Source organism: Ambystoma mexicanum, chromosome 10, assembly GCF_040938575.1.
Source record: "Ambystoma mexicanum isolate Mex_15411 chromosome 10, UKY_AmexF1_1, whole genome shotgun sequence".
Classification (NCBI taxonomy): domain Eukaryota; kingdom Metazoa; phylum Chordata; class Amphibia; order Caudata; family Ambystomatidae; genus Ambystoma; species Ambystoma mexicanum.
Window position 1 is genome coordinate 1,032,292,943 of NC_090932.1, and position 15,840 is coordinate 1,032,308,782.

Here is a 15,840-nt window from a genome sequence, read left to right on the forward strand (position 1 = left end):
GCTGAGGTGAGCCAGGGGATCACTGGGGGACACGTTGCAGATCCCCTGCCACGGCGTGAATGTATATGCGTTTCCCCCCACTCCTCTGTATCACAGGGTCATCTGCAGGGTCAGGAAGTCACAGAGCCTTCGACTCATTCTGATAGCGCCATGGTGGCCGGCAACACGTTTGTTCTCGGAGCACTTCCGACTGTCAGACCAACCTCCAGCCGTTGGGTCCAGCCCACTTACTCTCCCAGCAGGGTGTCACAGTGGTCCATCCCGCGCCGCAGAAGTTAGCCCTGGCAGCTTGGTTCCTGAGCAGGTCACCCTGGAGCATCTACACTTGTCACAGGGCAACCTGGCTATCATACAAGGTGCAAGAAGCAAGTGGACCAGGTTCTGCCACTGGGCTAAGACATCAAGATTGATCCGCTGACATGATCACTGGACGAGGTGTTATTCTTCTCTGCGCATCTGGCTCACTCAGGTGTGCAGGTAGACACCTGCCGTATGTATCTGCCGGCATTAGGGGTCTACAAGAATTCCAGAGACATCTTATCTTCCAATCTGGAGGTTAAAAGGCAGTTGGCGGATCTGACCAGATTATACCCTCCTGTCAAACGTCCATATCCGGTCTGGCACCTTAACGTGGTGTTGGGCGCCCTGGCCCACAAACCCTTTGAACCCATGGCGTCAGCAGACGTCAGTTTTGTTACCATTGACTGCCCTAGTGGATGGACTTACTTCAGCAGGCTGGATCAGTGAAATTCAGGCTCTGATGGCTTCAGAGCTCTATATCCCTTTTCACAGGGACAAGGTGGTGCTCAGGACGCATCCTACCTTTCCCCCTAAGGTTGTTTCTTCCTTTCACCTTAACGAGGAGATGGTACTCCCAACATTCTTGATAGAGCCAAAGGATGAGGCTTAGAAGGTATTGCACTGTCTGGATGTCAGGCGTGCTCTAAGATTCTATCTGGACAGGACGAAGAGCTTCTGTAAATCGGAGGCCTTGTTAATCACTTTTGGTGGATTAAAACCATGTTGTCAAGCCTCCAAGGATTCCATAGCAAGGTGGATGGTTATGGCCATCAAGGAGGCATATGAGGGGCAGCACAGGCCTTTGCTAGCAAACATTCATGCTCACTCCATCAGAGCCAAGGCCACGGTGGTGGCTTTCCAAAGACACGTCCCATGGCAGACGATCAGCAAGGCGGACACCTGGGCATCCCCATCAGCCTTTTGCAAACACTGCTGCTTGGATGCCAGCGCCAGATCAGACACAGAATTTGGCCAGGTAGTTTTGAAGAACTTGTTTTCTTAGAGGGGCAACTCTCCTCCCCACGGCTGCATTCAGTTGTAATCGCCCGTACAGTATGGAGGAAAGGGGATGAGACATAGGAGTAAATATAAGTTACTCACTGTAGTGACTAACGTACTCCTAGTATATAGTCCCCCTTTCCTCCATACATCCCACCATCCTCCCCGTAACATTTCAGTGTCATTAGGCAATCATAATATTGTCGACGCGTAAAAGGGGACTGAGGAGTGGCGCCGGTAGGCAGAGTCAAGGGAGTGTATGCTCCCAGGGCCGCTCCCCAGCGCACATCTAAATTTAAAGGGGAAGACCATTTTTTCTGGTGAAAAAGTTTCTGTTTCCCGTCCCTAGCGAGGGACGCCCATACGGTATGGAGGAAAGCGGACTATGGACTAGGAGTACGTTAGTCACTACAGCAATTTAAATTATAATTTCTTAGCATCCCAAAGCTCAGTCACTCCTTTGGTTTCCAATTATATTTGTGTCGTTCGTCACATATCTCGCATAGGTCTCACATACTGTTCTCTTTAGATATCTTCATACAATGTTGCTGCCTGCAACATTGGTTCAAAACACAGGCTGGTTTGTTATCTGTTTCTCTGACTCGCCGGCTGTGTTGTCTTTACCGGGGTTGCTTTGTTGTAGGAGCCAAGGACAGTACCACGGCTGCAACTGTTCCTCCCCGCCTGGGTAATCGACATGGGAGAGCCCCGGGTACCTCTGACACACAATGCAGGCTTCTTAAGCTTTATTCCCCGGTCTTAGGTTTCTTATTTGCCAAGGTTTGCGAAGTAACGGTCTGAAAAGGTCAAGGGCACTTCCCTCTCTGGTCTCGCCGGCTTTCTCCTTGGATTAAACTGCCATCTTGCAATTGCTGCTTCCTCGTGTGCTTTGCCTTGCTCAGAGTGTGCTTTCGTGCTCCGCCTTTTATCCGTGTGTGGAAGTGTGATGGAAGTCAGGTGTGCGTAATGATCAGTAATTGCCTGGCCTTGCCTGACCATTGTACTTGGACATGTCAGTTATACACCTCTGGTGTTATTCCTTTTTCGCTCATGGTGAGCTGTCCGTGAGAAAGGGTTTGTGTTGGGAAAGGAGGGGGTGGTTGAGTTTCTAAGTAACCTACCTGGTAGGATAGGGAAAAGGTCTTCTACGGAAGGGAATACCGAGTCTCACCATCCAGTGTCCTACTCCCGAAGACCCCTCATCCAGGTGATCCTGCGGCACTGGTCCATCCCCAGGAACTGGATCCAAAAGCAATGGCCGTGTCCTGGCCACCTGGATGACACACTGCCTAAAATGAATCTGTCCCTCACACTTGTACATACATCAAACTCATAAAGGTAAAATATGGCAATTCAAAGGTAACAGAAATAACAGTTATGTTCAACATAAAACTATTAACTTTGTATCCTTGCAATGTGGCTTGGATCCTCTTCCCCAGATTCAAAGCATGAGTTGGCCTTAGCCTTTAAATGCAGTGGTAACGCCATTACCGCCGCATTTAAGGGTTGGCCCAATCATGAGTCGGGCGGTAAGTGGGAGTTTTACCTCTAGCTTTTTGCTGGAGGTAAAAATCTCCCCTTACCGCCCATTCTCGGTGCTATTACAGCTGGCGCATTACCCTCGGCGGTAATAGCGCCCCCCCCAACTCCATTAGGACCAAAGGACCCAATGGGGAATGGGAATTTACTGCTGTACCGCTACTCGTGATTGACGCTGGCGGTAATGCTATTTGCGCTGGCGTTATCCCAGCGGTATTACCACCGGGATACCGCCAAACTCCTGAAGAGGCCCTTTATCTTTCAACAACATCAAAATTCACAACTGCTTTCGGAAGACAGGTTAACATTGTTTATTCCGCTCTTGTGTTTGCCTCAGGCAGTGCAGGTTATTCTCCTCTCCTCCTTGATACCATCTACCAAGAGGGCTTTTCTCCTGCCACTCCTGTTTTCCTACATTCACCTCAAATAACTTCTAACAATGCTTCTTTGTTACACTTGTCCCTTTTTGGCTTTGGCAATACTTGTTGATATCTTCAACTATTGCCTCTTCCTCGCTCTGGTAAAAATGGTTACAATCTTTCTGCAACAATGTTCTCTTGTTATTTAGCCAATATGGATTATATGTTCTTTGAAGTATTGCCCCCTCTTCACTTTGGCAATGGTTTTGGCTTCCATAGCATTCATTGTAACCTTTCTCTTCTTGTCTTTTTACAAAGTTCGTATTTCACCAATGAGATTTATTTTTACAAATTTCGTATTTCACCAATGAGATTTATTTAGATCAGTTCGGTATTGAAAATTGGGATCAGCAGCCAGCAGTGGCGTACAGAGCCTACCGGCTTTACCCAACAATGGTTAACTCACCGGTCTGTGCAATCCGCTGCTGCTGCTCGTTCTGCCTCTTCCGCCGCCTCCTGCACGGCAGACTGCTTTGGCTTTCCCACAGCCCATGCGGGTTGGGAAAGGAGCCCCTCTTACTCCTATTGTACACAGGTGCTCTGCAGCCACAGGGACACAGCACACATTCAGGAGAGCCTCTCTCTCCAGGGGGAAAGCCTGCTACAACACCTTCACTCTGTGCAACCTCTGCATTCAAAGCCATTATTCTTGGAGACCCTCTCAAGACCGACAACCGCTTCAAAGATGATGGCGGCTCCGGCAAATCCCTTTCCTTTCTTCTTCCACTGAAACTGCAACAGGTGCTCTCTGCAACTCCACCTTCTGCTTCTAATGGCCTGCACCTGAGGGGGACTTATATATTCGAAAGTCCCACTCAGGTGTGGGTCATTAGAACCTCTAGACTGCATCTTGCAGTTTAGTGCCTCTGAATCCCTCTTCCTCGCCCCAGTATTTAGGGCATTGTGGAAGTCTACAATGTTTTGATGACCTTTTATTTTGAAGGTTTCAATTCTACAATGGGCCATTAAGACGGTAGGGTCTCTAGGGAAGTTAGTAACAGGGTTTTCCCAGTTCTCCTGGCCCAATTGCCCTCTCATGTGGTCCTCCCGCTGAACACCACCCCAGGGCCAGGATCAAGAAGTGTCTGCCTTTCCCTGGCCACATGAGCAGAATCACCTCTGATTCATCACAGAAAGTAAAATTGATCCTAATTGCTCTCATGTGCGCTCATCATACATGGTTTTCCCACCACCCCATAATGTCCATCTGGCCTTCAGTGAAACTGCCATTTCCTTACAACATGCTTTCACAGAATCAGGGGTTAATCCTTCATCCTCAACACCAGACAACCAACTTAGCTGCTTGGCTCCTGACGTTATTCAGTTCGGCCACCTTAATTTGCCTGCCAGATGCATGGAAATCCTAAAAGAGGCCCGTAAACCCAACACTAGACACTGCTACTTTAACAAGTGGAAACAGTTTGTAGTTTGGTGTAAAAAGTCAAAACCAATCCTATTGACTTCTCCATCACATATATTGCAATATTTATTACACTTATTAGACTCTGGTCTTGTTTTCAAAAGTCCATCTCACAGCTCTATCTGCTTATACCACTTCTCAAAGCAACATCACTTGGTGGAGAGTACCAGTCGTCAAGACCTTGATGGAAGGAGTCAAACGTCTGTACCCACAAATCACAAACCCACCACCTGGTTGAGATTTAAACATCGTCTTGCGCAAGCTTGCGGGCCACCCTTTTGAGCCAATGTATAAAGCAAGCCTAAAGGATCTCACTCACAAGGTTGCCTTTCTCATAGCGATTACATCTATTCAAAGTGTGGGTGAACTTCAAGCCTTCTCTGTGGCAGGACCCTTTGTCACAATTTTATTTCTAGAGGAATTGTATGGTGCATCCAGCCCTGTTATACATTTTCAAACAAGACACTACCATTTACACCCAAATCTCACTCCACATGTTGCACAGGGGCTATATTAGCATTTATTGCTAACGTGCCACTAGATGCAATATTTAAAGCCGCCATATGGCGTTCTGCACAAACTTTCACACAGCATTATTGTGTTGACACCCATATCAGGAATGACTCACAAGTGGGACAAGCAATGATAAAACATGTTTGTGTTGGTTCCTTCCATCAACCCACCACCTTCTCCTGGTACTGCTTGCTAGTATATGCAAAGCATGTTATTCTAAATAGATCCACAAGTCTCAGAAGACAAGTGTTAAATAACTCTAATTGTCTTTATGATGATTGTATCTGTTTAGGTTCACATGGGCCCACCTGGACTCCCCTCGATGGGAGTAGCAGCACCATAAACAAACTTTACATTTCTTCACATTCGCACTTCACTATTCCAGGCAACCTCAGGTCGGGGGCGGGGAATAACATTCTAATTGATTGTATCCTCCCACATATTCCTCATTTTTGATATCTCCTTCCAGCGTTTGCTGCTTTGGATTATTTTTTTCTCAGTAGAGGGCGCCGTGCATCATCGACTCAATGTCCCTCGATGGCCTTCTTCAGCTCATGGGCATGACATCACTGACTGTATATATAGCATGCACTGCGCCTGTTACTGCAATTCTGTTTTTCCGCTGCACATTTAGCTTCGGATTGGTTCATTGACGTTGTATCGACAGTTGCTGTTTGCAATGTCGACTCCTAAGACTAGCATTGAGAAGTGTGTCGATTGTGGGGCCAAAATGTCGATTATGGACCCACACTGCATTTGCATCTGGTGTCTGGGTATCGAACACAAGACCGAAGACTGCAGTTCCTGTCAGTCCATGACAGGGAAGGCGCTAAAAGAAGAAGGGGAAACTCACTACGGATAGACCCTTATCAAAATCCCATCGACGACTCTAAATAGGAGATCTTCATATGAAAGGAGCTTGACAGGTGCATCGCCGCCACTGAAGCACTCCAAGAAGCGCTCGCAGTCTAGAAGGGGTGTGCACCACTCGTCTTCAGCTTCTCGAAAGAAGCCCAAGAAAAGGCATCATAGGTCCAGCTCCACGTCTTCCGACTCCTCTCCCGAATACAAAGTCTAGCCCAGGTAAGTCCACATTGAAAGGTAAAGTGGGAGGATGTTTGCCTCAAGATATTTCAGTTTGCGTGCCCTCGAGCTCAGGCTCAAAGCCTTTAACCCCTTGAGTAGACTCAAAGCCTCAAGGCAAGGTCTAGGCCTCATTCCTCTATTAATCCATCGAGCCACAGGTCGGGTCTTTCGACGTAGAAGCCTTCGGCATCGTGTAAGGAACGCATGGTGACAACATTAAAGACAGACACAAGTGATCACAGTTCAAGGGTGTTTATTGAACTATAAATATATAAATATAGGGTGAAAAAACGCCTAAACTAAACCTAAATCTAAGATGGGAGCAAGCATCGATCATCAAAGGAAAAATAAGGCAGTCCTAGTGGCATTGTCAAATTAAAAGGGCCTATACTAAGAAAAACCTATTGCCAGTTCCTTGCAACTAATTCCCGAAAGAGTGTTGGATAGGGTATCACAATTAAGAAGAAAGTGTTCACAAATAAGTCGGGATGTGATTGCCTTGAGGTCTCCCTTCCCCACATTTTTGAGCATGGGACAAGGTGGGACTTTAAAGCACAGCACACGCTTGAGTCTTCCCAGCACAAGTGGACAGCTCCGTACCAGCTAGCTGGTTCTTTGATGGTTAAGTCTCTTTCCCAGAAAAGTCTAGTACCTTCGAGGGCCTGATGCTTTCAACAAACACAAAGTTCTGCTCACATATATTTTTGGGTGACGGCTTCACCCCTGGGTCCCCCTCTTCCGGGAACAGACCCCTTTACAGTCGTATACAACAAAACAACTAAACAGTTCCTTCTTCTCAATGAACTTTGGGTGATGACTTTTCACCTCTGGATCTCCCTCGGCCGGACTCAAACCCAACTGACCAGGGGGACACTTCACTTCTCCTTGTCTTTCAATATTTCCTGTTTTCATGACTCTTAATGTCTTTTCAAACAATGCAGTGTGAATCGCCCTCGATTTGGTTCACTCCTGACAACACACATGTTCATAGGGACTTAAGACCTCACCCCTTTCTGTTAGCATCCCTCCACTGGGTTCACTCTTGCCAACCTTTATGATACACATTTCATTTACACCCCTTTGTCGGGTTCACTTCGTTCTACACCTTATTTTGGATTGTCGGCTTCCCTATGTCGGGCTCAGTCTTGCCAGCCTTTACCAACAATTCCTCTTGGGACTTTACTTTTCACCTCTGGATCTCCCTCGGTCGGGCTCTGACCCAACTGATGACAGGAAGGACACTTCCCTTCCCCTTGTCTTGCAATACTTCTCGCTTTCCTAAATCTTAATGTCTTTTGAAACACGTTTTCGGGTTTAGCCACTGGTTGCCGGCTTCCATCTGCCGGGTCTGCTCTCACCGAATTTTGTAACAAACTGTTCATGCACTTATTTTCAACATGCAGGATTCACTTCCCTTAGCTTTCACCATTCTCTGTCATTCAAAGACTTTCGACAATACAGAAGATTTTTTATGAGACCCCTGTATAACCACTTTGACTGGTCTTCGCCTCTTCCCAAGGCATTCTGGTTACGGTAGTCTTTCTACCGTTGGGTAATCGCCCAGAGTTTCCTTCATGGACACCCCCAGTGGTGTCGGACTCCTCTGTGTCTGGCTTTCTCTTTCTCAATAGTATCCATTTGCTTTCAAAGTTCATTTTATCCTTCGGCTACTTTTCATTCAACACATTTTGGTTTCTTATCAACACTCCCCTCGACTAACCAGGTGTGATGAACTGCTTGGCTTTCTGATGTCTTGGAGTCAAGGTTCGTACCACTGAGACTGGCTTGGTAATCAGCAGAGGAGGGTCTTGCGTACCGGGCACATCTGTTGCAATACATGTTGGCTATTGTTCGTGAATTTATGGTTCTGTCTGCGGAGATTCCATAGGCCTTGGTTTGGAAAGGGCAAGGTCGACTCTCTCCTTGTCTCCCCCTTGGTCTGCGCCGTCTTTCTCCTTCTCTTGAACTGCTGTGTTGAGTTAGCTCTTACGTCGTGCAGTCTGCCTTGCTAGTTCTGTGCTCTTGTGCTCCACCTTGTAACGGTCAAGTGGGTCAGTTATACCACGGAGGGGCCCGAGACCCAGAGACCCACCTGGTTGGGGAATGGTGGGGTCAGGAGATATCTAATCCAGGCGAAGCACAGACGGAGAAATGTAATATGGAACTCCGGGACGAGCCCAAAAGAGTCGGAACGCAGCCTTTCTGCGAAGTAGCAGATACGCCGACGTTCGGATCTGGCGGCGGTCTGAAAGACATGGAACCTTCGGGTGGACACACGAGAGTCAGAACATCGCACTCATGCGAATTAGAAGTGACGCCGACGTTCGACTCTGACAGCCGGCAGGGAAATCAAGGAACCGCGAACAGGGAGAGGTGGGGCTGCCGCGGCATGGGGAACCTGTGGGTACTCAGCAGTTGTAACCCACCTGAGAACCGCTGAGCTGCAGATTATGAAAGACAGCGTTGTAACAACATATTAGAGCAGGACAAAAACACGAGACTCCCAGACACCCACCAAAACCCTTCCAGGAAGGAACTAAGAACTCACCTGGTCAGAGATGACTGGAACAGGGAGCGGGTGGAGGTCGAGGACCGCTTGCAATGCCTCAAAGGAAAAGGGGGCGGGGCTTGGGAGAGTTTATATAGACTGGAGGAGGAAGTGAACACTGATTGGCCTGTTAAACTCTGCCTATATAACGACAGCGCTGGAAGGCGAGAGTGTGTTCATTCTTGGTTTTGTTGCAGATCGAACCAGACAGGACATCAGGAGCTGCTGAAGGCTGATGGGTGTATGACGACTAGGAGGAGAAGCCTTGCCAGAAGTCCTTACCAGATCCCCTGCAAGGATCAGAGAAGAAGCATAAGCACAGAGAAAGGGCATTGTAGCAATTTTTGATTAAAGCTTATTTTTCTTTTTATCCTTTTGAAATAATCTGAATAAAGACCCATTTAATTTCCCTCAAGCCGCCTAGCTGTCTCATTGTCACACATCTTTTATCCATGTGGGGAAAGGAAAGGGCCATCAGGTGTGTGTGATTTTGGTCAATTGTCTGACTCTGCTTGACCCTTGGGTGTTAGGATAGAAAACAGAAAAACAGGGATTCTGGGAGTTGTGGTTTTTTAGAGTAACAGGGTTTGAGCTCCTTTGGAATTTGCCAGATTTGTAGGGGTGACGGAATTTGATCAAGGGAGCTTCTTTGGAAGGAAGGGAGGTAGATGGAGCATAACCAAGGAAAACACCCAGGTTCTTCCTCATTTTCCACTCTGGTATTATACTGCGTCTCACCTGGGGCATTCTCCTGAGCGTAACTCCGGGCCCCCCTACCCAGGTGATCCTCCCTCGCACACCCCCACGGTTGGGATCTGGGAGTGCCAGCCCTTCCCTGGCCACCTGAATAAGGGATTCTCGAGGTCTTCCTGGGAGAATACCCTCCGATTACTCACAATCGCCAGTGAAGTTTTGTAAACCTCTTCCGAAGAGAGACTTTTTTTTAAATTTGATGTCTTCTATTTCTGAGGAGGATGAGCCTTTTGACTAAGACACCCCTCCTTTTGGGCTTGAGTTTGTGACCCCAAATGTTCCTGAGGCTCTGATTTCAGAAGGGTCTAAGATAGAACACTTGACTCTTTGAGAGATGCAAGTGACCTTGATAACTTTCCTGAGGTGGAGTTTGCTACAACCGATCCTTCTGCTCATGCAGAGTCCTCTTACAATTAACTGATGAATAGGGTTACAGAGTATCTGGGATGTCGAAGGCCTGCCACAGTTTAACAGCAGGATGACCTTACCGATATATTAGACAAGGGTCCTCAAAGGATCCTATTTTGCCATTGCATACTGCTTTCCAGAGTAGAGTAATGGCCAATTGGGAAGCCCCAGACACCAACCCTGCAGTGAGTAAAAACCTCACTAGAAAGTACAAACCCTCAAGCGTGGATCTGGATTTTTTGTTCAAACATCCATCTACAGAAAGTTTGGTGGTGTAGGCTGCTACCTCCTCATCTAGGGCTGCAGCCTACCCAACTATACCACCTGATCGGGATGACAAGAGAAAAGTCACATTGCCTAAGAGAGTTTTCTCTGCCAGTAGCATGGTGTTAAAATGCATTAACGCTACGTGTGCCCTGCTCAATAAAGGGGGAACCTTTTGCCAACCATTGCTGGGGATAACAGTGCTTATGGGTGCTTCCCTCACAGGTAGGGGCGCTACGCCAACTATCTAATAATCAGCGGATTTTGGTCCCCACTAGCGATGGTGGCTTTTCTGCCCTCTGTACGGGGAATGAATGTCCTGATGATGATGGACAACACAATGGCCATGCATTGCCTCAACAAGAGAGGCGGTGTAGCGTCACTACGGCTGTGCAGAGAGGCAATGCAGCTCTGGGCACTGCAAGAAGGAATCTCTCTCGCGGCCGTTCAACTAGCCGGAGAGGCGAACATGTCGGTGGACGCTATGAGTAGGCAGAGCACAGTCTCTCATGAGTGGGAGCTAGCTCAGGAATTTCTTTAAGAAATCTTTGCCCTTTGGGGAAACCCTCAAGTGGATCTGTTCACGTCCAGTGTTAACAGAAAGTGTGACCTGTTCTGCTCCAGGGAATTTCCTCTGAGAGATGCGTTCATAGTGGACTGGGACTTTACAATCCTATGCGCATTTCCTCCAGTCCCCGTCATTCCTCACGTCATCAAGAGGTTGAGGAAGTTTGGGAAATCCATGATCCTGATTTCTCCGGATTGGGCCAGGTGGACATATTACCAAGACCTTCAGGACATGTTGATGTGTCCTCCAATTGGTCTTCCCCAAAGAGAGGACCTGCTCTCGAAAGAGGGAGGTTACATTCTTCACCCAAATATCAGGACTCTCAACCTTCACGCCTGTTTTATTGAGAGGTTGAGATACAAAGATCAGGACTTCCCAGAAGATGTAATGGAAGTGTTGCTTTCAGCTAGAAGACCCGCAACAGTCTCTGCATTGCTGGCCTTGGACTACGTTTTGCAGCTGGTGCAGAGTTAAGAATGTGGATCCTTTTGTTTGCGACACACCGGCGGTGTTGTCCTTTTTGTTTCATTTGGCCCATCAGGGACTTCAGATTGTCACTGTAAAAGGCTATCTATTTATAAGCGCTCGCCAGAGAAGGGATCCTATTTTAAGATCCTGATTGTAGTCCTATTTTTGAAGGGGCTTACTAATGTGTTGCCACCAGTCCCTTTCACTATACCCATTTGGGACCTGAACATTGTGCTGAAATTCCTCATGGGTGCTCCTTTTGATCCTCTTCAGCCATGTCCTCTAAGGATGTTGACCCTCAAAACTGTCAACTATTTTCTTAACAACCATTACATTGGGGCGTAGAGTCAGCGAATTGCAGGCTCTTTGTGTAAGCCTCTTTTTACCACTGTTTATAAAGAGAAGGTGGTTTTGAGAGCCCACCCTACCTTTCTATCTAAGGTAGTTTCAGAATTTCACCCAACTCCAAAAATTGTGCTCCCTACTTTTTACCGCCACCGCATCCCTCCAAGGAGGAGGAGAGACTTTGTCTTGATCCTAAGAGGGTCTTGAGCTTTTACACCTCAAGGCAGGAGAAGCTTGGGCAAGACAACAACTTTTTGTGTGTTGCACGGGTCATAAGCTAGGACTGGCTGTGACCAAGCAAACCTTGCCCTGCTGGATTATACTTTGCATATCAGAGTGCAACAGTTTATCGGGTAAAGGTGTTCCTGTTGACTTAAGGGCGCACTTAACTAGGGGTGTGGCCACTTCATCTGCCTTACAGAGGGGTGTACCAGTACAGGACATCTGTGCTGCTGCCACTTGGTCCTCTCTGCATACATTTACAAAACATTGTCTGGACTCTGTTCGGGACAGGAGGTGAAAGCTGTCTTACGCAGCGTTAATGATCAATAAATTCTTGTTACCACCTCCTACATCATAATGCTTTGGGATTGTATCAATGATGAGGAATATGTGAGACGACACAATCCATTCAGAAAACAAATTACTTACCCCTGGCAATGTTCTTCAGATTGGATATCACTGCAACGTATTCCTCGCCTCTTAGAAGATTTTCTGTGTATTATACCTACCGCTCTTTTACCGTCTGGTCATTTTGAACTTGCTAATGTCTGTGCTTTTGAAGAGAGGGAAAAACTAGAACTTAAGTAACGGGTCCAGTGCGTGCTATATATATAGTGCCTGATTCATGGAAGTGTTTTATAATGGTGCAATCCCATAGGAAAACGTTCTATGTCTATCGGCCCATAGTCTGTGACCTCATACCCAAGAACGGACAGAGGCCGTCAAGGGGTATCAAGTCGACGATGCACTGCGCAGTCTACTGAGAGCAAAAAGTTTCCGAAGCAGCTGAGGCTTGAAGGAGATATCAAAGATGAGGAATGAATGGGAGGAACATCCAATCGAAAGAACATTACCAGGGATACGTAATTTGTTCATCTGAGGACCTCGACGCGTGAGGGATCATGGGTGCAGTACACGTCCCAGTAGGGATAGTATTACAGTCGGGCCTAGTCAACGTCCCTTTTTGAAATCGAAAAAGCTGTCTTGTAATACTCTACAGCAACCACTATATGTCGGGATATGCAAAACATGTGAATTAAGCAGATAGATGCTTCAGAAAGATGATTACAGTTATGTCAATTTGGTCTTCTATGCTTATTCTAGGTTTTGGTAATGCACTTGGCTCAATAAAGCAAGTGTAGCATTCTTATTTTGGATAAAATATATGCTGGAAATGATCCTTAGAAACAAACATTGTTACGTTTTTAAAAGATCCAGTTTGCAGTGTTGGGAAAATTCATTTTGCCTTTTCAAAATAACACGATGCCTGGATATATTTTATTCCTCTCTGTTGCACAACACCTGGGATGGGTTTAGCAAATGTGCAACTAACAGCATGACACAACATCCTAAAACGAGAGAGAAAGATTGCGTAGTGAGGGAGGAATAGAGAGTGCTAGCTTAGTGTATGCTACAATATTTTATATGCATTTGTAGCACACTTCAAAACATTTAATTTGCAAGCTGCAAATTAGCCAGTCATAAAAAGTCATCTGCCCTGTGGAATGAAGGCCCTTTCTTTCTCTACATGTACACACAGGACACCACTTCTTATTCGCCAATAGTCTGGACTGGAAATGTAATGCATAAACTACATGTCAAGAACAGACTTTTTCCAAAAATATGATTCCCATTATGGCGAACCAGGATTGCAATTATGTAACTTTCTATTCCGGTTTACCATAACCAAAACATCCAAGTGTTTAACCATGTTTACATTTCCAATATTGCTGAAGTTCACATTGATGCCCTTCATTAGTGTTCATGCTATGGTCTGTATCTGAAATGTTTCAATCGCAGGTTAAGTGGCTAATGGAGAAATGTAAGATCACACATGTTTTGATATGATCCACTGGCCAATGTTGGTTTGCTTATTTGAATACTATGTCCATAGTTATTGGGTATGGGAACAAGAGACCATTGATGGTCCTCGTGTCCTTGCAGAGATTTCCTGTGTTGTGCTGACCGAAGTAGAAGGCCTGCTTATCCTCGAATAGTTCTGCTGTAGTCTTACTCCAGCAGGTTTTTAATGTCCTGGTACCATTTATAAAGGTGGTCTCTCCTTGTTTTACTACTGATAGTACATATTAGTGCCATGTAAATTGGCACAGGACAGATACGAAAACGTTGTTGTTAATGTTCTGCTCTGATAACCGCTTTGAAAACATACTAGTTAAGTTGTATTCAGATTTTAGGTTAACATTCAATATTCTGCTTTTTCTAGAGAATTCCATTTCAGACACCCTAAGCGTGCCGTTTCGCTCAGTATGAGGAAGACTGGCGCTATGAAGAAAGGCGGCATCTTCTCGGCAGAGTTCCTCAAAGTGTTTATTCCTTCTCTGTTCATCTCCCATGTGTTAGCTTTGGGGTTGGGGTAAGTGTAAGAGTAATGTAATATATGCTTTCGTTTTTTCATTAAATTCATTGTGTAAGAGATAATAATAGAATGCTTATAAAAGAGCATTTTGCAATTTGGTCTAACATTTTTCTTCCAGATCGGATTTATGTTTTTCTGGAACAATGTGATTGTAAAAAACAATATTGGAGCTGAATTAAGGCAAATGAAGTCTACTTGCGGCCCACATAGGTCCAATATTTGGGATTATTGTGGGTCATGTTTGTCCTCTTCTTTAACTCCTCATTCCTTAATGATTCAACTCATACTCTTGCGCACATAACTCAATAATATATAGGAAAAATTACAAATTGAGTGCATGTATTCCCACCTGGACACCCATTTTCTTGCTGACTGCATGTATGGTATCCATAACTTTACCTACCAGTACTCCCCTCTTTATGACTATAATGTGTCTTTTCTAATTGCAATAATGGTTTTGCTATATTTTTATTCTCTTGTGCGCCTGCCACCCTTTTTAGGACCAACACCATGTGGTACATTTAGATCTCTCCATGTTGCACTCAGTCATCCTGACAGTATGATGTCGTCCTATAGATCTGTTTTCGCCAGAATATGCCTACTGTTTCTAAAATAGCTGTAGGTGTTTAACTACCTGGGTTGGTCAGTGGGAATTCTGTAGTATGGGTTTTGCAAAGTAGACCCCACATGACTATGCTCACAGGAAGAGTGAATGCAAAGTTGCAAACAGGCCTGAAAGATTTAGAAATAATAAAATTCACCTTCAATCAAGATAGCCAGACTGGACATATATATTGAAGTCTGGGTTGTCATTAAATGGTAAAAAGATATTTTGAAGTCCAAGTCAGAATTAAAACTGTTCTGCATTAAGATAATTGCAATGTGTTGCCGCTAAATATTTTCTGATCTGTAGCAAAGGATCCTATTTAAATCTAAATTCCCAAGACACCAGGCCAGATCCAGATTTCCTTTTTTTTAATTTTTTGTAAAGGATGTAGGTCTGTTGATCGCCTGAAAGTGTTAGATATACATACTGATCAATATCAAGTGATCCCCGTTCAATATTGCTTGACGTGTTGAATTTTAATAGAAAGGTGCTTACTGGTCGCCACTTGGTGGTTGTCATTATACACTGACCGTCACAATACATTAAATTGTTTCAAACAAGCCGAAATGTATTTTACTCCTAATCCCATCCCCTTTCATCCATACTATGGGAATGTCTGCTGTGTGGGGATGGCACCTGAGCCTTTAGCAGCAAAGCACGTGCTTCTCCTTTAAGACATTTCAAGGGGAGGCAGGTGTTTTCACCTGAGGGTTCCTCAAGGCCTGTGAACGTGTTAGGCCCGGCACACCAACATTCTGCTAAGTATATCTTGGCCACTATGGTCTTCAGTTCCGTGCCTCAGACTTGGGGAAATATGGAACATCATTCTGATGTGGTTACTGTGTCCAGTCCGTAATCTGGTCAGTCACTGGGTGACGAGTCCCCTGTTCCACCCTGGGTAATCGACACTTTTGTTCTGCAGGGATCTCTTGGGCATCCATCTTTTTTCGGCATGGGTAGAGTGATCCCTTGTTGATTCTCTGCTTCTCCGATGGCAGTTCCAC

The 15,840-nt window shown here is 45.8% G+C and overlaps 1 protein-coding gene across 2 annotated transcripts in view; it reads left to right on the forward strand.

Moving 5' to 3' along the window:
* BNIP3L (BCL2 interacting protein 3 like) overlaps positions 1-15,840 on the forward strand; it is a 327,918-nt gene that overhangs the window by 271,033 nt on the left and 41,045 nt on the right. For both annotated transcript variants that reach the window (XM_069618854.1, XM_069618855.1), the window contains exon 5: positions 14,077-14,226. In XM_069618854.1, the coding sequence (XP_069474955.1) occupies positions 14,077-14,226 (150 nt within the window). The remainder of the gene's footprint in view (positions 1-14,076; positions 14,227-15,840) is intronic.